The sequence below is a fragment of the Physcomitrium patens genome, chromosome 15, assembly GCF_059467195.1.
Source record: "Physcomitrium patens ecotype Gransden chromosome 15, ASM5946719v1, whole genome shotgun sequence".
Taxonomy (NCBI): domain Eukaryota; kingdom Viridiplantae; phylum Streptophyta; class Bryopsida; order Funariales; family Funariaceae; genus Physcomitrium; species Physcomitrium patens.
The window spans coordinates 3,344,282-3,367,952 of record NC_143424.1 but is presented as its reverse complement, the minus strand read 5'-3'; the positions used below and the strand labels follow the sequence as shown (position 1 = coordinate 3,367,952).

The 23,671-nt window shown below is 39.3% G+C and overlaps 2 protein-coding genes across 3 annotated transcripts; one reads left to right on the top strand and one right to left on the bottom strand.

Annotated features, from left to right (window-relative positions):
• Nucleotides 1–4,449: 4,449 nt before the first annotated feature.
• LOC112292716 (uncharacterized) lies at nucleotides 4,450–7,536 on the top strand. The gene is made up of 2 exons (XM_024541476.3): nucleotides 4,450–6,208; nucleotides 6,426–7,536. Exons 1-2 carry the CDS (start codon nucleotides 5,230–5,232, stop codon nucleotides 6,827–6,829), a joined length of 1,383 nt encoding a protein of 460 aa, XP_024397244.1. The 5' UTR covers nucleotides 4,450–5,229; the 3' UTR covers nucleotides 6,830–7,536.
• A 2,141-nt stretch (nucleotides 7,537–9,677) lies between these two features.
• On the bottom strand, nucleotides 9,678–23,595 carry LOC112292464 (DNA-directed RNA polymerase V subunit 1). Of its 2 annotated transcripts, none has more exons than XM_090256254.1 (24): nucleotides 23,495–23,595; nucleotides 22,777–23,038; nucleotides 22,272–22,474; nucleotides 21,939–22,068; nucleotides 21,663–21,781; nucleotides 20,978–21,091; nucleotides 20,545–20,796; nucleotides 20,010–20,333; nucleotides 19,415–19,588; nucleotides 19,151–19,306; nucleotides 18,354–19,010; nucleotides 16,830–18,137; nucleotides 16,319–16,494; nucleotides 16,005–16,098; nucleotides 14,915–15,036; nucleotides 14,159–14,325; nucleotides 13,629–13,912; nucleotides 13,330–13,503; nucleotides 13,062–13,202; nucleotides 12,343–12,901; nucleotides 11,837–12,235; nucleotides 11,118–11,367; nucleotides 10,865–10,979; nucleotides 9,678–10,676 (listed from the first exon to the last, which is right to left on the bottom strand). In XM_090256254.1, the coding sequence occupies exons 3-24, from the start codon at nucleotides 22,368–22,370 to the stop codon at nucleotides 10,095–10,097; spliced, it is 6,396 nt and encodes a 2,131-aa protein (XP_090112380.1). In that variant the 5' UTR covers nucleotides 22,371–22,474; nucleotides 22,777–23,038; nucleotides 23,495–23,595; the 3' UTR covers nucleotides 9,678–10,094. The 2 variants fall into 2 exon arrangements, with proteins under 2 accessions (XP_090112380.1, XP_024396746.1); XM_024540978.3 differs by having other exon boundaries at nucleotides 23,247–23,593.
• Nucleotides 23,596–23,671: the final 76 nt, after the last annotated feature.

Genomic DNA, 23,671 nt, shown 5'->3' with positions numbered 1-23,671 from the left:
GCATTGCATTCCACTCATAACTTTCAAATAGCAATCCCTCAAAGTAACGTCCAAATGAGTTTAACCTTGTAAAAATCCTTTGGAAGATTCTTAGTGAAAAGATAGTGGAACTAAGTGAGATTACATAATGTAGGAGGAGCTTGGGGCTTCTATTATAGTGCATGGATGATGACTAAGCACCAATTCTATACCCTTCATGCACAATGGCACTACTAAAATTTCATACTAATCTTGGATAATATAAATATAAAATATTAATGGTGGTGCAAATTTTATCCTACTATTTATTGACTGCATTTACTTTATGATAAACACTCCATATGAAGGTAGCTTCTTATAGAATGTAATTCTTGTGCTATAAGGTTTTTTAATTGATGGTTAACTTTGGTAAAAATTAGTCCTTTGACTTTGTGTTGTAAAAGTTGACTAATTCTTCCAAATTATTTAACCACCTTTGTGCAACTCTAGTTGTGTACAAGAGGATGGAAATGTCATTGGGCCATTCAAATTAATTTGGATCAAACTAGAGACTATGGAGTGGTCCATAGTAGAATTTAATGGAGTACTTGTATATTCTTTCTACCATGTCTACAACCTTAACCTTATAGATAGTGTTGTAGAAACTAACCTCACTCACATGATCTTGATTGTAAGTGGCTTAAATCCCCACTTGAGATAGGAATTAGAATTTAATGTCTTCAATAAGAGCTAATATTTCAATGGTTGATATTATGAAGTATACTTTGTCTTGGATATTTGTGATGAAGACTATGCCTAATTGTTCACATGGTAATTACAATTTGTTGTAATTGTAGAAGACAAGGAGCAATTAGTATTCTGTCTCTTGAGAAAATAGTCCAAACTAGTCTTTATACTCAAAGGCAGGAGTTCCCACATAGAAGAACTCTCCATAAGTCAATGAAATAGCCTCGCAAATTATTGTCCAATCTTAATATATATATAATTATTAAAAATTAAATATTTTATTATTTAATTAAAAAATAAAATAATTAATTAATTAAGATTTAGCCATCTGTATAAAAAATATAAAACAAATACAACAATCAATGTTGTCATCTAAGAGATCACATTTCATGATGTCTTTATGCAAATTTGATCTTTAAACGTAATTTTTTAAACAAAAAAATAAATAAGTCACACTACTCATGGAATATTTATAGTAAACTTATTATAAAGTGTAAAGCTTGACAAAAAGCTTCAGCTAATAATTAATATTCTTAATTTCATATTTATTTTATCTACGCTCTATCTCTAAATATTTTGTAAAGATAGTTGTAATAGGTGCTTGATAAGCACACCTATTTTAATACTCATTTAATCTTATTCATTTCAATTATGGATTAGCTATATAAGATCATGTGGATTTCTCTATAGAAGTGATAAAAAAGATAATGCCAACATATACAAATGTCTTGTAATATTTGACCATATGTCTACTTAAGAATGTATAACATTTGACTAAATGCCAAATCTAAGTTAAAAAAATACATGGATTTGGTGGATTATATTTGTAAGGTAACCAAACCATTTTCAACCATCTCCATCCTCCCCCCGTCATTTCCAACCTATAGGATGGAACATGTTTGCAAGTCTGATGTTATATTTATGACCAATTTTAATACCCTTTTGATTGGAAATAGGTCCATTGTTTGTTGAATTTATGGTGTTTCTAATTATGAAAAAATATTGCAAGATAGAGTAGATGTATTTTAATTTAGGTGGTAGTTGTTGATTTGTTGAGGTAGAATTTAAGTTCAGAAGGGGCTGGTTGAATTCTAGTTATTTCATCTAGACATTAACATCCATAGGTAGCACAAAATAAAGTGAATTTCAATAGCATAATTAAGTGCCACACTCTCCAATTATGAAAAAAAAAAGATTCTCAATTTCATAATCCACCATTGATTAAAGCTTAGTTGATCTATATGTCAGATTTAAATTGAAAAAAATCTTCAGCTAATATATATATATATATATATATATAGATATAAAGCAAATTGTGTGAAAATATCTAAAATCCTCATGATTTATATTTTCCTACATGGAGATATTTTTCTTTCACTTTTATACTTATTGCAAATATGCTAAAATGCTTAAGTTATTAGAAATGGATTAGCTACCTTAATTGCAATAATGTTTGTGACAAGATTTTTTTTTCTTCAATATATGATCAAAGACTTTTGCAGTACTAGTCTATAAGTAAAAATTAAACATAAATGTGCACATTCAATAGATGTGCTTTTATATCAGCATCTACATATCCATATAAAGACAATCAATACTTCAAAGAAAAGCAATATATTACATATGTAGCTTAAGGTTAGTGGTTGAACTTTCCATTCATGTTACTCTTTTTTTTCTTTTTGAAATGAATTTACATTGAATTTAACATTGTAGAATATTATATGTGGTAAAATATATTTGTAATATAGAAACCAAAAAATTATGTGAAAAAAGAGATAAATTACAAACTACATTGGAGGTTGAAAAAGAAGAGAAAAACAACATTTAAAAGGATTTGGTGATACACAACAAAGTACTTGCATAAATTGATGATTTTGCATAGCCAAAATATGTCTATGTCAATCAATATGATAAAATCATCCATGAAGTTGATGCAACATAAACTAAAGTTTTTTATATTTTAAGTTGTATTTTTTTAATCTACCTCTTGCACTGATCCATATAAAAATAAAATAAATTGGTTATAAAAAAGTATGATAGTTGTCTTAATAATCATAATAACAATAAATTAATCTATATTTATAACTTTTAAATAAAAAGCTTTAATTAAAAAAAAATCTAGTATTAGTCCTAATTGTACTTATACAATTATTTTTATTTTAATTTTAATACAAAGATAGAGTGTCTTTAATGCATTAATGGAATAAAAAAGTATAAAAAAATATTTAATTCTTTATACCTAAAGGTGGAAATAAGAGAACTACAATCACTGAACAATTGCTAAAGTGAGCTCATTTAAATGTAAGATCACATACCATTGACATATTCTAGAGTTCCAATAAATTATTTCTTCACATCTAGAACCAAGTATGTATTTAGCCATCCAAAAGCTATTCTATTTCTTGAGTAGGAAAGCCTCATGTTGTGGATATTTTGTTGATCTCTTTTTAACAAACTTCCAAAAAACAATTCCATATTTGATTAGACCCTATCCAAATAATACTTATAGTATGGAGTGTACTCCATACTTCATTTTTAAAGACAAAATTTGTTCCTTTAAATCCAAAGAATCCATAAAAAAAGTCTCTTTAACAAGGAGTGTACTTATAAAAACAATTGAATCTAAAAGGAGGAATTACTGCAAAGATAGTTTGTTGTTAAGTCAAGATTTCTAAGGACTCCAATTCCAAGAATTAGATGTTTGTTTGCATGAAAGAAAAGAAACATAATCCCACATATAATGTCTTCAATGAAAATTCCAAAATTAGTCGAGAATTGATTAAGGAGTTTGGAGTTGGCACATAGCACAATGGATATCAAAATTAGGGCTAACTTTTCCTCATCACATATTAACTGCTACATCTTTGTGCCATATAAGCCAAATGAACATATCCTCTTTGTAGAAACTATTTATACAACTTTCAATCAATACTAAAAAAATAAATACATAACATGTAAAAGCTATAGAAAAGAAAGAAGTAATTCTATGTTTTATATTTTAACATTTTATTGAGACATAGAGCTCAAAGAATTACTGCCTTCAAATCATACTTAATTGGTTTTACAAATTCCAAATGTTAAACAGAAACAACTTATGATTACTATACACCTTATTACTATTCTTACGAAATCATATCAATAGGAAAATATTTTAAATGTGAAATTATACTTTTGTACGAGGTTCTATTTTTTTCAGTTGATATTCGACAAAAAATGTTTACTATTATAGAAATAATTTAAAAATAAAATTTCTATTCCAAGTTATTTTTTATATTTTTATTTTATATAAATAAATTTTTATATTAATTTAGAACGACACGTTCTGTTTCTATGCTTTCCATGACCATGATGATTAAGAATTCTTTGCTTTACACAAACGAAAGAGATTTCTTGCACAGTGGGAACTCAAAGGGAACTCCAGAAGGGAACTCTGGAAGGGAACATTAAGGGGGAAGGCAACAAACAGGGAACTGAGGAATGGAACATGAAGGGAAAGGGAACGAACAGAGAACTAAAGAAGAGAACGAACCGAGAACTGGTGAAGGGAACGAAATGGGAACTGGGAACTGAGGAAGGGAACGAACAGGGAACTGAAGAAGGGAACATGAAGGGGGAAAGGGAACCCGGTGCTAGACCGGGGGGAGATGGCCCAGCCCTATCTCTAGCCAACAAATGACGGGTGGGGAGTGCACCCGTGATTGGAACCCACCCTGTGGGCGGGATGGCGAGCTTGCAGTGTAAGCAGCTCCTCCTCCATCGCCACGGCGAAGCGAAGAAGCCGCGCGCAATCGTAGATCCCCCTCGCAGCGAAGGAGCTGCAGAGGATTATCCTGCCCTTCCTTGCTTTGCTTGCTCTCTCGCTGCGATCACTCCCCTTCCCCTCTCTTCTCTTCGTTTTGGGCTTAGTATACTGCTGCTACAGGGCGCGTTTCTTCAGTTTATCCCTTCCTCAGAACGTCACTATGATTCTGTCGGTTTGTTTTCTTGCACAGTGGAGGGGGTCAGAATCGGCGACAATCAAGTGAGGAGGGAATAATGGATACCACGGTTGTGTTTGGAGCAGGAGCTGGAATGTATGAAGGCGGATTGGCGTTTGAAAGAGTAGAGGAGGCATAGGAGGAGAGCTGGTAAGGTGTGGTTTAGGGTTTAGTGCGTTGTGCTGCCTGTTTGCGCTGTGCGGGGTTGAAGAGTGGCAGAATACCTCCCGATGTGAGGTTTCAAGAGGAGGAGTGGATTTGTTACGTGCGCAGGATGATTTGCAGGGAGGGGGGTTTAGGGGATTAGGATCAGTCGGGAGAATGGCACAATGGGGGTGTGATATGAAATTTGAGATAGGGGCGTTAGGAAAGTTGTAAATGAAGCCGGTGCACTTATGCTTAGGTTTCAAAGAAGCTTGAAATGAGACAACTGAGGTTTTGACGTTGTCAGTTTCAGTAATCGTATCGTGGACTGGTAATCTAGACATTCCGCTATCACAGGTGTGTTTTTCCATGTTGAGGAGGAGCATACGTTTAGCGAGGAGTCATGGCAGCCAAAACTAACCGGGAAAAGGAGAAAGGGGCTAAGAAGACTCCTTCGAAGGGTGACTCAGGAGGTGCAGGTGGTAATCCAGACTGTGCTGGAGTTAGTTCCTCCAAGGGGGGCGATGAATTTGCCCGGGCCGTTGCCAACACAGCAGTGGCTCAGGTTTGTGAAGGATTAGGGTTTCATGCCATACAGCGGACGGCTGTGGAAACTCTGGCGGACATAGCATTGCGGTACCTCAGTGACTTGGGCAAAGCCGCCCACTTCTATGCGAATTTATCCGGTCGAATGCAGTGTAACGCCTTCGATGTTATCCTTGCATTGGAAGATATGGCCCCCGGGGCCGCTGTGGACACATCTACTCGCTGTCTTGCAAATTCAAGTGCTCTTCGTGACGTCATGCGCTATGTGGAATACGCTGAAGAAATCCCATTCGCCAGGCCTGTTCCTCGGTTTCCTGTTCAGAAGAAAAGGACGCCGCCCCCGACGTTTGCTCAGCTGGGAGAGGAGCCTCCATTTCCCCACATCCCAAGGTGGTTACCTGCGTTCCCCGACCCCCATACCTACCAATCTACTCCTGTGTGGGTAGATCGGAAGAGCGACCCTCGCATGGATAAGCTAGAGTTGGCGAGGCAACGGCGGAAGGCTGAACGGTCCCTTTTCTCTCTTCACCTTCGTCTATCAGCTGCGGGTGCTCCTCTGGATGGCCCATCCCCAGCTGGAGGAACGGCTACCACTCCTCCAGCTGGCCGCACAATTCCAAAGAATGCAATTGCAGGACATGTGACTAATGGTACTGATGCTCAAGCCCCCACAAGGCAGCAGTGGCCTGCAAAAGAGCCGGAAGGTGCTTTAGTGAAGGCCGGATCAGAAGCTTCGGGGGGGAAGGGAAAAGCGAAGCGACCCAATGCAGTGAATCCGTTCTTGGCTCCACCATTGCAAGCAGGAGAAAAAGAAGTATCCCCGATAACTCTCTCAGGTAGCTGACCAATTCTAACCCTCTTGCCAAATTTTTTGACCTCTTTGTGTTCTCAGTTGTCTGTGATTTGCAACGTTTTCCCCCTTGGATTAATGATTTTGTGAATTGTAAGCGAATAGGTTTGTACGTCTTCATAGAGACGAAAATATAAGCAGCCTTTAATTGTGTGGCTATGGACATACAAAATCCTCACGTTTTTCCGTTGTATGATCTACAGGAAGAAATTTTGACAGGAAACAAGAAGTTAATGGACAGACTGCTCTTCCATCTGTTTTGGATGCGTTTGCTCCCATATTGGAAGGTACCATGGCTGCTCGAGAGCTTGATGAATCTGCTGTCAGAAGTCCAAGAGAACAATTAGGGAGTGCAATCCCGGGGGCAAAAGAGAGGATGCCAGTTTCTTTAACGTTCGATTTCGGGAGGAAGGCGCGTGCAAAGGCCGTAGCCGCTCAGCTGAGCCTGGGTAGAAGTCCTTCTCCCCCTCCCCCTCCTCCCTCGAAACGAGGGAAGGCTGGCGGGCCCGGTGTCAAGGAGGAAGAGAAAGATGAGAAAAGGAAACGGGCAGAGCAGATACTTGCTCAAGCTATGGATGAAACTGAAGATAACACCCATCAAACCTGATGCTGACCAAGCTTATTTTCCCGAGCTTATTCACTGTTCCTGCGAAGGATAATGCCAGCAAACTTAATGTATTAGTGTCTGTTAATTGGAGCAGATGCACTTAAGATTCAGGCGGAGTGAGAGGTTATCTGTTCCCTAAAAGAACAGTTCTGATCATGAAAATTTTCCTGCCATGTTCATCTCCCAATTCGTACCTAGCCTGGGGACATTTTCAGTGGCTGTTGAATGATGTTAGCTTCTTCAGTGTTTTTGGGATACCGGTAACCTGTGATGGGATTCCCGGCAGCAATGACCTTGTGAAGGGGTTAGAAAGAGACTCTGCAAGACTCTTAGAATTGGGTGGTTGTGCGTAAAGGCGATTGCAGAAGTCTTTCAATGGATGTGGCATCGAACTTGGTGAGTTCTGCTAAACTCGAGGTTGCACCGGATACCAGTCCCCAAACTGCAACAAATTTATTTGTAGAGAATTGGTTCAAAAGACACTTCTTGAGCCTGTCTTGGATATATTTTGTTGGCTTTTATACTTTGAGGTGTCATTTAGGGACTTCATCTGGCTTTGAGTGTAGAAGATTGTTTCCGTATTCTGTACTTCGAATGTTATATCCCCTTCACTTCTGCTTTTCGTGGCGGGACTTTAAGGAGGTTTTGAATTGAAACCCTAATCTTGTAAATCGATGTACGAGTAAATTTTCGGAAATTTCATGGAACTGGTTTTATGTTGTGTTTGTTTGCAATGATTTTCAGCTCAATATGGCGGCAGATTTGAATCGACACTTGTTGCATCTGTGTTGGGCCTTAAATAATTGAACACAGATGTAATAAAACTTAGGTACTATATGGTTTGCCCAATAAAATCTGCCTTTGTTCTCCGAATTATGTATTTCCAGTTGAAACTGTCGGGTTCAGAAGCGTTGCTTGCGGCTTCCTGTGCTACTTATTCATGTACCATGTATAATGTCGGAACCTGCAGTGAGTCTGATACTAGTATTACCATCTATTCTTAGAGCGTGTTGCTTTGTGCAAATATAAATATAATATTCCAATTACATTATATTTTAACGTAATATGCTATTTGTTAACAAATACAAGATTTGTGATGAGAAGTCTCAAGTACATTTTCTGTGGCTTGAAATTTGATTTTGTTTCTTAGAAAATATCCGGAATATGCTAGGAATCAAAATGAAATACAGGCATGTTTCAATCTCTATACCTAATATTAGAAAAAATTTGTTGCATGCAAAAAATGTAAGATGCAAGCTTTTGCAAAAGCAAAAAGCCTAAAATAATTTGATTACATGCAAATAGAGGGATGATTTAGATATTAGTTCCAATATCAACTAGAAGGATGTTTGGTTTAAGACAAGAACATGTGAAGAAGCAATGCTTGTATGACTGATATATCATAAGAGTGCTACTAGAATTGAATATTAAACACAATCTAATAAAGATACATTTCTTTAACATCAATTGTGTATTCTAAGTCTTGAAAATAATGCTATTTAAATTCTTGAAGTGTCTTCAAGCTAGACATATTTAGAAATGGATAACATCTATTTTAAAAAGAATTAGCCACAAGTCCAAGACATTAGAACTTCTAGATTTTTTTTCCCTAAAAAAAAAATTATTTTTATTAAAGATATGCATCTTAGATCCAAGGAGTTCAAATGAATATGGTTATTATTTAAAGACATCTACATTTGTACAATTTGGATGCAACACAATTTTTTTTTTTTTTTTTTTTTTTTTTTTTTAATGTAGAGGAATAAAATGATTATAAAACTAAGAAGTCAAATCTCATAGAATATAGTTATATAACAAAAATAAAAAAACAAAACAAAACAATTTGACAATTAGGAGGCTAAAATGTTTAGTTAAGATAGATTGTGGATGGTTTACAAGTTATTTGTAGTGAGAATAGATAAAAAAAACAAGTTGGAATTCTAGAATTCTACAAAAGGTCTAATTATTTATATAATTGTTGAATGTGATTAACAATATAGACTATAAATAATTATGTAAATATTCTTTACATTCTACTTTCAACCTAAGATACTAGATCTTTGAATATTAATTGTTCTTGTAATGCAATCTCTAACCTAAATATTGAATAAATCTTGTTTACAACAGAAAGGGAAAAAAAAACAAAAAAATAGAATTAATTCTCTAAATTATGCAATAAATGTTCTTTAAAGTATTTTAATTTAAAAACGTTTAATGAATATATTTAAAAATCTTAATTAAAGCATATTTGATTATTTAACTATTTAGACAAGTAATTATTTATAATTTAATAAATAGAAATATAAAATTACAGTACATTTTAATGTGATGGAGTAATTAATGAAACATTGTTGATCAAATTTGCTTTGAGAGCTTTATAAATGTATAGATGCAATGGAAGAAGTATTAGATATTTTTTACCATTTATATATAAAAAAACATATATGTATATATATATATATATATATATATATATGTGTGTGTGTGTGTGTGTGAATTACCAGAAAATAAGAATTCCTAATTTGTCTATTAAAATTAATTTCTTGAATTTTTTCTCAAAATACAATAAAAGTTATGAATTTGACTACTGAGAGTGATTTAATTCTTCTCAAATTCAATTATACAACAATTGTAATAACGCAGTAGTGAAGAAAGTAGTGATTTACAACAAATTCCTTTAAAATGACAACTCAAACTCACCTATTTGTGACACAACTTGAGTGATCCCTTAAGCGACTCTCTTTATTGGTTTTTTGTGACACAATTGCACGATTAATGAAACATGTCATTAAATCGATTTCCATCTCAAATAGGTTTCACGCAAATTATAGCTTCAAGAAAGGTAATGTAGTTGCCAAAACATTTTGATTCTGAAGATAATGTTTGGAAATAAGCACTTCATCACAAGTAACGGTTGGTTGGTTGTCACTACGAAAAATAAAAAATAAACGGGTAAACCAGAGATCGCCTCTCTATATCGCACAAAAAGTGTTGGGTGCCTATCAACTTCAGCAACGGCAGTTTATACAAATTGAAGTGTCTAATGAAAAAAAAGACAAGTATGGGACATCCAGCATTTACAATTTGACTAGCTAGAAGCATGGTTACAAAAAACAAAAACGCTGCGCCCACAATATATGTTCTCCCAGCCCATGTCCAGACATGAATGTTCACAGCCTTTAATCCTCCCAGCTAATCTCCATGAGATCCAATGTCGGAAGGAGAAATCTTCTGAAACTCTCCAAGGGGTTGGTATTGTATTACCTCAATGCGGTCCTGAGGTATCCTGGTGCTCATGAACAGGTTCTGTCAACTTCTTACAAATCAATTTTGTAGCTGAAGATACACCTATCGATGGGGCAGATTCTTGGCCGGTTTGTGTGTCAATGTCTTCCTGCTGATCGAAATGAGTATCTACAGATATTGAATTTGCAGCAGGTTGCGCATCAAGATTCTCTTGATCGATAGGTGTATCTTCTGATAAGTGTGCAACAGCAGGTTGCGCATCAAGATCCTCTTGATCAATAGGTATACCTTCTGGTAAGTGTGCAGCAGCAGGTCGCGCATCAAGATCCTCATGATCAATAGGCATATCTTCTAGTAAGTGAGCAGCAGAAGGTCCTGCATCAATGTTGCCCTGGGCGGCAGATTTATTTTCTTCGAAATTTGCGGTAGGAAAGGGACGTTTATGAGCTTGATACACATCATCATACCTATCTAGGAAAGATGGAAATTCTCTTGCGACTTTCTCTTTGAGACATTTGTGAAAAGAAAAGTCAATCTCGCTTCCATCCGTCCTGACCAACCAGAAGCAACGATTATTTACGAAGCCTGCACTTCTGTCCACCTGTACCACCATTTTTCGATTGAGCTTGTTAGCTGCGCTTGAAAGTTAGATTTAAACATAAAAATAAATTGCAGAAGGACAACCTGCTGATTACAGCCAGCTCAATGAAATTATTTTTTGCATAGTTTCTAAAAGTTTGAGCAAAATTTTAAAGCTTGATAACTGTTGAACAAAAGCAGTTTTACAACCTTGATGTAAGCAGTGCCACATCCAGCTTTTTCGCTTAACTTAGGGTGATAAGCAAGAACAGTTTGAACCAATTCATCATCTTCGTCAGAAAGCCTGCCACCAAGTTCATTTCTACTGCAAATTTCAACAGATAAAACTTCCAGTGAGTTTCTTGTCAAGTATCAAACTCGCTAGAAGTGAAGAGAATAAGATTGATGCATACTTATTAATGAACCAAGCTACTGCAAAAGAATCGAACGCAGGTCCACTCACGGGTTGAATAAGATTCGCCGCATAGATTTTACAAGGTCATCAATATCCTTGCACTCTGGCTCAACCTCATCCTGCCTTGATGTAGGAGGCATAGATCCAGCTATTGGGTACGTTGAATGAGCCCTGTTACTTGCTCCACAGTTGTCTGGTAATACTGCGTCCCAACCATCACCACCTGCCTGTACTTCGCCTTGAGAGCTTCCAAAAGACGCCCAGGCATGTTTAGCCCAGGCATCAGCTTTTGTAGAACCTGTAATCAGTTCGCCCCACTCCACATCAGTTTCTGCCCAAATAGTAACAGAAAAACTTACCAGCTTAGTCTTGGGTGCTGTAATTAGAAAGGGAGGAAAAATACAAGAGTGTTAAAGTATCAGCTCAACAAGACAAGAAATCAATACAGCATAAGGACAGACATGCCCCGGCAGATATCTCAATGTCAATCTAAAAAATTCTTTTTTATCTACTGCAATTAAACGTAGCAACGAGGATAAGAAGACAAAATAATTTCATAGTTGAACGCCACAAGTCTTTTTACAATCCAATGTCATCAGAAGCAGCGTGAGTAAGCTACAAACGTGTGGCTGACTCTTGGTTTGGAGAATGAGAAAGAGATTTGGGAAAATAAGAGGCAGATTCATTCCAATTCTCATCACGCCCAGCAGATTCTTTTGTGCTGGTTGGAACATCATCCCAATATGACGATGGCTGTAAGTTCTCACCTTGTACCCAAGGGGTCTGTTCCTGTCGAGATATCGTGCCTGAGTTTTGCCTGTTGCCTGGAGACATTCTGCCAGAGGAACCCCGATCTTTTCCAAAACTTCCGCGTCCTCGCCATCTACGGCGGTCTCGAGAGGTCCAGGGCCTTCCACCCCGTCTACTCTCTTCACCTCGTGCTCTAAATTGCCCTTCTTGTGAGACGCCGTCAGCTCCAGGTCCATACGAGCGATCAGCATGTTCGGAGCTACCAACTTCAGCATTTTCAGTTTGAGGCACTTTCAGTGAATCCCAACCATCACCTTCAGGAACCTCAATTGAGACAGCATCCCAACCACCATCCCCAATTTCTTGGACAGCGTTAGTACCCCAATCGCTGCTGCACTTCGCACCGCTTGTAGTTCCTTCAAAAACAAAATTACGCAGAAACGTTTAGTCAGCAGTAAGAATTTACACAGCAAAATGAGGAGCTATGGCAGTAAAAATATAAAAAGATTCTTTCCAGACATGCCTTCCTCATTGTTCAAAGAACCCCATCCCCCTTCATTGATTGGCTCTGTAGCACCGTCTCCCCATCCTTCATGACGATCTTCCTTGCCAAAGTCGTCCCAAGCGTTCCGAGAAGAACCTTCTTTGTCACTCATAGAACCCCAGCCACTTCGTTCTGATGCTGGCTTACTCCATCCACTTAGCTCTTTGCTAGCACCCGTTGAATTGTCCTGATCATAACCGTCGACCTCATTACTATCATTTCCTTTCCCAACAGCACCCCAACCTCCATCGTCGTCTCTGACTACTGGAGAATCTCCCCAAGCTACGCCATCTCCACCATTGTTTCGGTGGGGTGAACCCCAAGTGTCATCTGCTGCATCATTTGAAGCGTGCAGTGGTGAGAAGCCTGCTCCATCGTCTAAATCTACATCTCCATCAGGCAAGGTGGGCAGGCCTGGAAGTGAGGGGGGTGGTGAGGGTGGAAGGACTTTATCCGAAATACACTTTTCATGCAAATCTTTCCAGATCATATGAACGTCCTTTTCAGCTTTCCTTGATGCTGCAAGTCTCGACTGGTCCTGGATAATATGAGAAAACACACATGGTTTAACTGAATGAAAAATAAGCCAAGACTTAGTGAAGATTGCCCAAACAGACAACGATAACACATTCCTCGATACATGATGCTCTAAAATCTTACAACCGTAACTTAGGATTGCTCTAGTAAGGAATGCTTGCCTTTGATGGTTGCCAAAACAATTCAAAGTTGCTTCCTGTTCCCAGTGGAGCTTCTTTGCCCCATACACAACTTGCCAACACACTTTCAACGGAATCGGTAGCACCTCTTCCAGCAGCATCCATAAGAGTTTTTATAGGTTTCTACGACACAAAACAGACAATCAGAAACCGTCATCATACTGACAGGTCCTTCAAAAAAAATCAATTATCCAATATCAACTCTGTAAAATCATAGCAGACAAGTATTTTCAATATTTTCTAAAATTACCTGAAATGATGCCTCCGTAAACGGAGCTGAAATACCAGTGCTTTTATTCATATCCTGAAAGCCAGAAAAATTGAAACCATTTGCATCTCCAGAGAAGGTCATCATGTCAGCTACCAATTTCACATGCACAGAACGTGTGTGTGGAGCTGTCTTATCTAATACCAAACCAAGTCTCTGGTTCACGGAAACACCGAAAATTAGCCAGGTTGAGTGACACAGTATAAGCGACTACGTGCAATTACCAATTAAAAGAACATTAGGACGATTGGGCGATCACATTTCAACACTGAAACTCTAACCTGTGAGATCATTTGATATGAAGCTTCAACACCGAGAGCATGCCTTATTTCCTGGATACTGTAAGGCATGCTTCTATTCCAATCCACCATATGCATCAAAGGAAGACAAGCTTGTTTCACCGATGCCCATGCATCACCCCGTTTCGATTTTGATTTGGTGGGAGAAACAACAACTTCTAAAACAAGCTCCTCCTCAAGTTCTTGATTGCAAGTAAGTCCGCGGTGCCAAGTCGTCCTAGATGGATCCTCGCTAACGATTATCACAGACTCTATTCTTTCATCACCTAAAAGAAATACATATTGCTTGAATCAGTCATCTATCTAGAGTGACAAGGAAACTGATAAGATATTACATATTCAGTACATTGTTGGAACAACGCTGACATCCTACTACAATAATCACAATAGGAAAATTGGAATCAACAGGCTCAATTAAACATGGTGCTGTTACATAAGCCTAGAAATCGCCACAAACATAGTCTCTAATGCAAAGCATGGCATTGACTACCCAAGATTCGGACACCGTTTACCTTTAACTGTGCAATCAAGAAGACCAGAAATGATGGTCCCACGAATTTTCAGGAGCAGGGCTAACAAGGCAGTGTTATAAATCTCATCGTTCCGCTGATTTTGCATTTTGTTCGGCAATTTCGGCGAAAAATGTAGACATAATCCATTAGAAATACCGCAATTATAACTGCACTCAGCAATTTAGGAATGAGTTGCCAACGCGAATAGATGCGTAAGTCCCCCAAAAGCAAAGCATCTAAGGTTACTCTTATCGACACAAAAGAAGGAATAAAGAAAAACAAGTTCCAAAATACCATATGGAGAATGAAATATCCATACATGAACAATTGCAACTCTTTACACATTAGCAATACCTCAATACAAAACTATTACGACCTCAAAACTGAAGAGATCAACCAAAAGACTTCGCGAAAGAAGGAATGCTAAAGAAAATTTCTAGAGCACATATGACTCAAATGAGGGAGTGCATCGGATACACTCGCCACACATGCAGCTGAGTCCTGCTATTCTGCATAATTACCGAAAGAGTACTACAACTTGAAAAACTCCGCAACTTTACTCATCGACCTACGCTATCTATCTGATACAAATAGTGGACCTTTAATATACTAACTTCTCAACGGAGAATTTAAAATCAACCAGACTGCATACTGACTAGAAAACAAGGAATGCGATACTGTACTGGAGGTCTCTAAAGATTTTGGAGCCACAAAACAAAGGATTTAGCTATGGTTGAGCAATGAGGTTCAATTTACCTGACACAAAAGAAAATTTGTCCCATTGGGTGCTTCTTTGGATTTTTTATAATCCCACTAAACCTTTGCCGAAGCCGCTCCACCATAAGTTCAACATCAACTTGAAGTTGTTTCATCAAGTTCTGCAATACAGAAAAAAGTCAAGTCCAACATTCACAATAAATTATAAAAGTAAATTTGTTGACATGAAAGCTTGAAACAGTGCAAGCATTATCGAAAATCAAACCACGAATAAGGTAGAAAGCTTCATGATCCTAAGTAGCATCTTTGTTCGAGGATAGTCAGAGAGCCTAACATGAAAAAATTAGCGAGCTCCTAACGCAGGAAGATAATTGTTATTTGACAGTACACCACAAAAGGCAGCAGCAAATACTCGCAGTTCGGGACTTTGCACTATGCCAATGCACTATCACTGATATTCTGTACTGTAGACGTATGGATGTCATACTGCGAGAGCATAACTACAAAGTACTTTCCAGTTGACCAATAAACGTGTCGCAAAACAAGTCAATTAAAGGGAGAGCACACGAACAATAAGGGGCTCTCAGACAAGTAATGACGCCCCATCTAACATAGGGACAAAATCAAAATGGAAGTAGTTCAAGCTGGCATATTGGCAGCAACTCCTGCTTCATCAAGATGCCAATCGATCCCCTACTCAATTCCTCCTACGGACTCTGAAGTTATGTTAATCCTCAATTATGAATGACCTGTAAACACGCAGCAATTATTAAGACCAAGCAAAGCCTCCAACTGCACAACTCGCAGAATCTCATTTGATTCCAACTTTGAGAACTAGATTCTTCGGTCAGTACTGATTGATTAATACTCACAACCCAGGTAGTGCCCTTAAACAACTGTGTCAAAGACCATCGCATCGGTACCTTATCGAAATTTATGCAGAAGGCGGTGTAACAATCTCAATTGTAATAATCTCAACAAAGCCGAGACGCTACCTTGCCAGATAAGTAAAATTAAAACAGAAAACAGAAGTTACATCAGAACAATTAGTATAATTTGTAAAAGCATTCTCAAGAATATTTGTCGTAATAACAAGCTATAATTCAGTATCACCGTGCAGATAATTTACCAGAGATAGCTTGATATGCCCTAACCAAGGTGAGCCCATTCGAAGAGCTTCACCGCTAGGACCGGCTACTTCAAAGTTTTCCATATTCCAAAATCTGACAAAGCCGCAGCAAAAAAATCTGAGTGTGGCAATCTTTGTACGACTGACCAAAAAGTCCACGTTAAGAGGATATGAAGCCCCAGAATGAGATCAATGTATTCTGTTGATACTAAGAATGTTACCAGTAATAAACTTATTCAAGAATGAAAAGGAGCTACTGGAGAATAAAAATGTGGTATTGCATCTGCAAAATTTAATAAGACCGGTATACTTACTCAACAGCACAGGATTCAGCTATCGCCTTCAAGCTGATTTTTTTCAAGTGAGCCTGGACTGCAAGTACCCTCCTTTCTAAACACAGCGGCTGAGTGCATGGACAATTTACAAGCCTAATGATTGCAGTTCGATCAATGGGCTTCAAAACCGATTTCGCCCGCGGGTAGAGAGTTTCCTGTGCCAAGTTGGAAAAGGTAAGGAGAGCTTTAAAAGGCTGGTCATGTGCACTCAGAGTCATAATGAAACTTGCATGGACGTCCGGAGGGGAGTAAAGACAGGGTCAGTTTATGATTCTCATGGAAAAAAAAATGCATTATGCCCAGCGCACAATCCATCCAAATGGCAAATAATAATTACCCTTCAGATAATTTATCTAGCAGAAAATTCCAGAAAAGGCAGCTACCAGCTGACCTACTTATGTACCGTACCTCAAGAACTCCAGAACATTAGTAAACTAAATAGAACAGAAAGTAATACTGGCAATGCAGGCGTGTAGTACGGCGCCAATACCTGGACAAGCTCCAGTGGCCGTGGTTTGAAAGGACCATTCAAGCATGGCGCATCCAACATCAGCTCATAAGCAGGTTGGGATATGGCCGTCGCCGCCAACACCCCGACAGGTTCCCCAGCTAGAATTGACAAAGGCCATCGTTTAAGATCGTCTTCTTCCCACGTCACAATTGGTGTCGCTGGATTTACCACTTCGAATTGACTACGACTCAATCGTTCCTTCGGGATACTTCTCTTGAGTACGCCTATTGCTCCTCCGTAACAGAATTGCACTATATTCTTGCCACATTGATTGCGTACACTTCCATCGTACATGACATGCAAGTCACGTAGGAAAAGCATCAAGGACTTGAAGAGGGTTCCAGGCTGAACAACCTCCACGTGCTTTCTAAGTATGACTGTCCGATCAGCAATAACATGATTGAAAAGCTCGGAAGGATTTAGCCCATCAACAAGCGAGCTCCTGACCAACCCTTTATCCTCCCACCAATCAAGCTCCGACGAATTTGACATTGAGGATCGACGCGAGCCTGAAAAGGGAAGAAGGTGTTGACCCTTGTAAAGCTGAAGCCCCATGCCTGCAATCTGTTGAAGAAGTTTGCCTCTAGAACCTTTGCTTCCAGACCTAACCATCATCAATAGACCGTTGTCCCTTGCGGCATACTTCATCACAATGCTCTCAACTTCACTTTCCCGATTCCTAAATGTTTGTTGAGCAGCCTGTTCCAAAAAATTGATGTTCCTTGTCAGATGATCAGGGCTTGAAATCACCTCTTGACCCATTGCTTGTACTTTAGCATCCAAAATACGTACTGAATCACATGATTCTTGTATGGATTTCTGGTAATAGTCTTCAAAAATGCTTTTAAGCATTTTCTGTCTGTCTGCTGAATTGCTAGTGACCTGGAAGTCAGCCAATCCTGTGCTGAACCCATGCATCTGTAGCCAAGCATGCAGCAACCCTGTCGCAGTGTTTAGATAGTTCACTAAAGCCACTGGTCCCAATTGGACACAAAGGGCTGCAGCAATACCCTCGCTATCCTTGCGCAGGGACTTTGCTCCATTGCTCCATCTTATAACCTCTCCTCCTTCAATAAATACTTCTTCGTGAGGAGCACCGACTTGCAAATCTGTTGGGAGGGTGAGCCCAAATATCTGCTCCCCTGTCCAAAATGGACCCCCTTTTGGAGACTTCACAATTGCTGCGTCAGGAGGCTGTTTCAAGGCCCACAAGCATAGCTGGTCCATTCCAGCTTTGTCCACCAGCAATTTGCTACTAGTCAAAAGATAAGCAGCCAACAATGTATCCTGTAATTGTACAAGGATATTATATCGGATTCAGATTCACTACGACCCACAATTAGATGCTTCATTTCCCATCCAAACAAGCAATACTATCATGAAGTTCACTGATGCAAGCCTTAAGAAATAGAGCTGATAGTCTAGGAAAAATATCGCAAACGAAGAGAAGAGAAAATAATAAAGAACGCGCTGGTGACAAAAACTGAACGGGAAGACAATTACCTGGGTGAGCCCAAGAAGCGGCTGTCCTCCGTGGTCAGATATAATTTGCTGCGGCACTGCCATTAAATGCTCGAGCTCAGCAATAGCTTGTAATGACTGGGGGATAAAAACATGGAATATGTCACCATCAAAATCTGCATTAAATGGTGGACAAACCAATGGATTGATGGTGAGAACAAGACCATAGTGAACCTGAACTTTCAGGGCCATTAGTGAATGCTTGTGTACAGATGGGGGTCTGTTCACGTAAACAAAGTCCCCATCTTGAATATTGCGGTGGATAACATCCCCAATCTGCACCGTGTGAGTACTGTTTGCCCAAACCTGGAATGCTTCTTCATTTCGCACAATTCGAGTGGCACCTGGTTTACCAGATCCCTGCTGCAGCATCTGAGTTCTGTCAACATATTCTTGTAGTTTGGAGCGGTTCCACTTGGTAGCCCTTTCTGGTACGGTCAACTTCTGTGCAATTTCCAAGGGAACTCCTATAGTCTCTATGGCTAAAGAAGGATCACCTGCAACGACAGCCCTAGCTGTGTAGTTTCCTCCTTTCCCTAAATAGTTCTGACTGATCCAATCCTTGGTCCAACGATGGTCATCTTGCTTCGTGAATCGGCCATTTCGGTCTTTCTTTAGCGGCTCTTTACCAGGAACAGCCTGCTCCCACAAATCAAATTCCACTTTAATCACGCTTCTTAAAAACGTGACCCGAAAACTCTTCAGTAAACTCGGTAACCCCAAAATAAGGCATTACAGAAATGGGGAAAATTACGATTGAACATTAATCAAAATCATACCTTAGGGGCTCCTTTCTCCCGCAAATATTCAGCCGTAAGTACTTGGAGCACTTTGACTTCATCCCTTTGACCTCTTTTCATTATCTTCCCCGTTCTAGTTCTCTGAATTCGCCCAATCTCATTAACCAGATTCTGCAAGGTTCTTGTGACTCTATCCTGTATAACCTCAATACACTGGTCAATCATGTTTCCAGAAAGTAGATACAAATATTAAAATATGATGGGAGATTGGCTGATAATACAATACAAAAAAGCGGTACTTACAGTGCCAAAACGCACAGCAGTCGTGTTGCTAACATATTTATAATCTGTTGTGCGAGTGCAGTTGGGTGGAATAGGCACACACTTCATTATAAGACCTTCAGGACGTGCTACTAATCCATTCATTCCAAGCTTTCCAATAGCTGTATCTGATATTTTCTTCAATATACTAAGTGCCTGCAAAAATTAAATAGAACACTGTAAGCAGACAAGACAAGCTTGTAATAGACGGTATTTTGAGATTCGGACTAATTCCAAAAACATTGTAAATGTTCCGATAATTGGGAGATTTTGAAAATGCACGGTGGACGTCAGATCAAACAATCAAACGCATCGGCTTCAACATAACCTTATGGTAGCAATCATGCCATTTGTTGGATTGGGTAGCCAAAATCCAAAATTAAAGGGTGATTGCGTAAAGAAAGTTTTGAAGACAACCAGTCATTTCCGTTACTGTAAAGATGTGAAAAAGAGGAAGAATGAAAACTCCCAGCGCACCACTTAATGATACGAACACGCTCTTCATAAACTCCGAACATCTACACTCAAGGTGATGATCGTACAGAAGGACTAACAGGTTATTTGCAAATAAGTTCACCTCTAATGGTGACAGAACATGACTTTTTGGAACCTCTTCATTCTCAGGGTAAGCCGCCCCTTTGATAAATGACCAAAAATCATGTGGAAGCAGAAACTTTTCTCCTTTGTCAGAACCTTGCACCTCCAAGAGTATTATCTGAGAAACATCGTTCTTTTTCCTCCCCTTCACCGGAAGAATCTTCACAAGGATGTGACGATAGTCGGGATAACCAGGTGAACAATAAGGACATGTATTAGTATCCAAAGGCTCGGCCGTCCGGAGAGTATCTGCATTGAGAACATCCAAACCTGCTGGTGTTCCTTTATATATTTTCACAGGGTTCTGCACGTGCACAGAACATTCAAACAGAGAAAAATTTACTACATAACAGAATTTAGGCAATCAGCGGTTACCGCAGTTGCCCTACAGAACTCGAAAGAACATGATATCAGCTTATAGCACAGAAAACATTACTTACATGTAAATCATTGATGTTTGACACGAGAGAAAAACAATTTTATTAACGAAAAATCTACAGCCAAAGGCACCTCACCTGTGTGGAAGAAGATTTCTTACTAGAAGATTTCCTTGTGCTCTTTCGGGTCACATCAACATGCGAGAACCCATTGGCGTGCGCTTTGCTTTTAGACTTATAGCTTTTCAACTGCGGAAGGTCTGCTATTGCAGATTCATTAGTTGATCTAATTAAGAAATCCATTGGACCACTCGGTACAACTCGGAGAATGTCACGTGGATATTCCTCCTCATCTGAAGAAAGGAGAATTACAACATCATCTGCATCTTTCTGCACAAAGAAATAAATAAGTTAAAAATACCACAGTCGTTTTACTTGGAAGGGAGATCACCGACTTAATGCGCAAAGTTTAACTTATAAAGAAAATCGTCATGGTATACTGGCCCAAATTTAACCTCAGGTGAGGCACAACAGAAGCAGATCGACGATCTTAAGTTATTAAAAAGAGGACCTCAATAGCATCAGCTTCAAGCAAGACAGGATGCTCTCCATTCCCACCAACGTCTTCCGAGTCAATGTCCCGAAAATTCTGTTTCAAGTTGGCTGCTTCTTCACTGAAAGATTTCTGCCACCGACCACGTTTCCAAGTCAAGACGATAATCGTGACATCGACCATTCAAACTACTTTAGATAAGCAAGGACAAGGAAAAGAACATCATGAGTACAAACATCACCCGAGAAAGACCATATCTATTGATGCTGCAACAATTATACGGAAACTGGCGTTATAACCAAATATTTATTACAAAAAATAAAAAAAAAATCTAAGTTCACACAATCTAGCACAAGTACAAACACCGCACAGAATAAAATTCATCTGTTGCATTGAACCGAGACAAACATACGGTAAAATATTTGTAGTTAAAAGATATTTGCAGCGAAGAAAACCATATGCGCACAAACTACATCATCCATAAATACCAACAGAAAAAAACGCAGATGCAATTAGTTACCAAGATTTCGCAGACCTTCCCTGATCCCTAGAGAATGACCTTAAGACGTCCGGTTCCTCAGTAGAGACAGGGACCTCAAAACGAGTAAAGTTTCAGAAAGAACAGAACAGGAGACTGGGTGCATAGATTCGTAATACAAGCAGAAGGCACATGATATGGCAACTAGTAAGAGATGAGTAATACCATTTTCTTGACTTTTGGAACTCCACAAGCCAAGCATATTTTCTGAAGCACTCGTTGCACACATCGTATATAATTGGGGTGGAATATCGGTTGTGTAAGCTTCACGTGCGCGAAGTGCCCTGCAAAAATAATATATAGAAAACGAGCTCTAAGAAAGTGGAAGCAAATTGCTTCAAGGGCTGAGGATCACAATCAACTAAGTACGGGACATGCAATAAGTGTAGAAATGGATACCGCCGAAAAACTTCGTAAAAATCCAAATTCAGCTATCTTCACCTGTGCATTCGTCGTAATTGGTGCCTCCACAAGTTGCACATCTCTCATCTTCAGCTGGTAAACCAAGCCGAGGGTCTACGAGAGAAATGAGCGTGTCCTTGCTTCTGCTTTCAATAACGGAGTGTCCGAGCTGCAAACACCCGTGTGGAAAACAAATTATTGGATTGAGCAACTGTAAAACTTCACAAAGAATAAAATTCTGTAAGCTCCCCATTACCTTCACCCTTAATAAACGGCCTGCAGTAAGATACTTATAACTCAGAGACTAAAAGCAATTAAGAGAAGAATGATCAGTGGAGCAAAAGTCGAATGTAAACACGTTGCAATTCTTACAATTTCACTAGTTGTGGCAAGGCCAATCTGGAGACCAACAAGGTCTGCCGTGGGAGCTTGTGACGGCTGCCGCCACGCAGCAGCCTCCATTACTTGCATATTGAGTACAGGTGCTGTTCATTAGAAAGAAATTGAGTGGTTGAGCTTGGATGTCAACATCTTTCCTAAAAATCTCCAAATCTCGTTGAGATTGCGCATCTCACCTGGGGATACACAGGTGCAAACTTAAAACTATAATCTAATACGTTGATGACAGAGGAAAACAGATATTGAGATACACTACAGCAGATGCAGTATGACGAGATGGCACACAAGAGCAGTAACCCATCTACTAACTCTTACACCACACGCATTTTGATCCGGACATTTAAGAGAGAAGCCACATTGGCATTACGAGAAATAACAAACGGTCACGTTTGAGCAACAAATCAGTGCTCACGTAACCAATGGAGCCTTTAAAATAAAAACATCCTTTGAATACACTATGGCGGAAGGGTTCTCTCACCAGATCATTGGCTCGCCCATCGCAGCGTAGAATAGAACCAATGCAGTTTGATTTAGGAATGCAACATCGGCAGCAACAGATACAATTAGATCAACAATTAGGCCGTCTCCGCAAGCTGATGTTTTGATCAGCTTCAATTGTTCATATTCGGAAGACATATCCTGAAAACCACGGAAACCCTGGCATTACCAACTCTCTCCTCCTCACTGCTCAAAAACTCCGCGATGCGATGTGCTGTGTTCCATTAGGCAGCGTAATTCACCTACGAATCAAAGCGCCAACACTGAAATTAAAAATCCCGTGGGGCCAAACACGCCGAAAGACTAAAACCGCGGTCCAATCCTTTCCGCAGATTATAAGGACAGACGAAACAGCAGCGGGCATTTTCGCAGGGACAGCATCAAAAAACAACGACCTCTCTCCTCCGCAGAACGAGGTCACAGGAAACGATCTGCAAAGCCCTCTGATACCTCGCCACGTCAATTCCCTCTTACGAATTCGAAATTCGAGGAGAACTCGCCATCCCGGATGGTTGCGAAGTCGAGAGCTCCCGGGTGTGGCTTGCGCCACCTCGTACTCGCAGTAGTAAAGAAAATGGACACACAGCCAACATAACCTGATCCGTAAAGGCTGCCCAAGGATACTCACTGCGTTCAGAATCACAATAGCAAGCAAGCAAACAAACAAGCACGCAGGCACGGAAAGGCAAAGTACTGACGGATTCGCAGCGAATCTTGCTTAAGAGAGCTTCAACGTTGCGAGAGGCAGGGCAGTGACGGGAGGCTCGATAGCAGGCCTTCATTCCCGAAGCAGGCAGCCGCCGCCTGCCTTCAATAGCGTCGCAGCCCTCCTCCATCCGACGATGGATGGATGTAAATCTTACTACGTTTTTTAT

Excerpts from the sequence above, each read along its gene's own strand:
- LOC112292716 (XM_024541476.3), top strand. The coding sequence starts at position 5,230 with ATGGCAGCCAAAACTAACCGGGAAAAGGAGAAAGGGGCTAAGAAGACT. Across the intron at positions 6,209-6,425 it reads ATCCCCGATAACTCTCTCAG|GAAGAAATTTTGACAGGAAA; the intron begins GTAGCTGACCAA and ends TATGATCTACAG.
- LOC112292464 (XM_090256254.1), bottom strand. The coding sequence starts at position 22,370 with ATGCAAGTAATGGAGGCTGCTGCGTGGCGGCAGCCGTCACAAGCTCCC. Across the intron at positions 15,037-16,004 it reads GGCATATCAAGCTATCTCTG|AACTTGATGAAACAACTTCA; the intron begins GTAAATTATCTG and ends TCTGTATTGCAG. Across the intron at positions 13,504-13,628 it reads CATATCAAATGATCTCACAG|AGACTTGGTTTGGTATTAGA; the intron begins GTTAGAGTTTCA and ends TCCGTGAACCAG.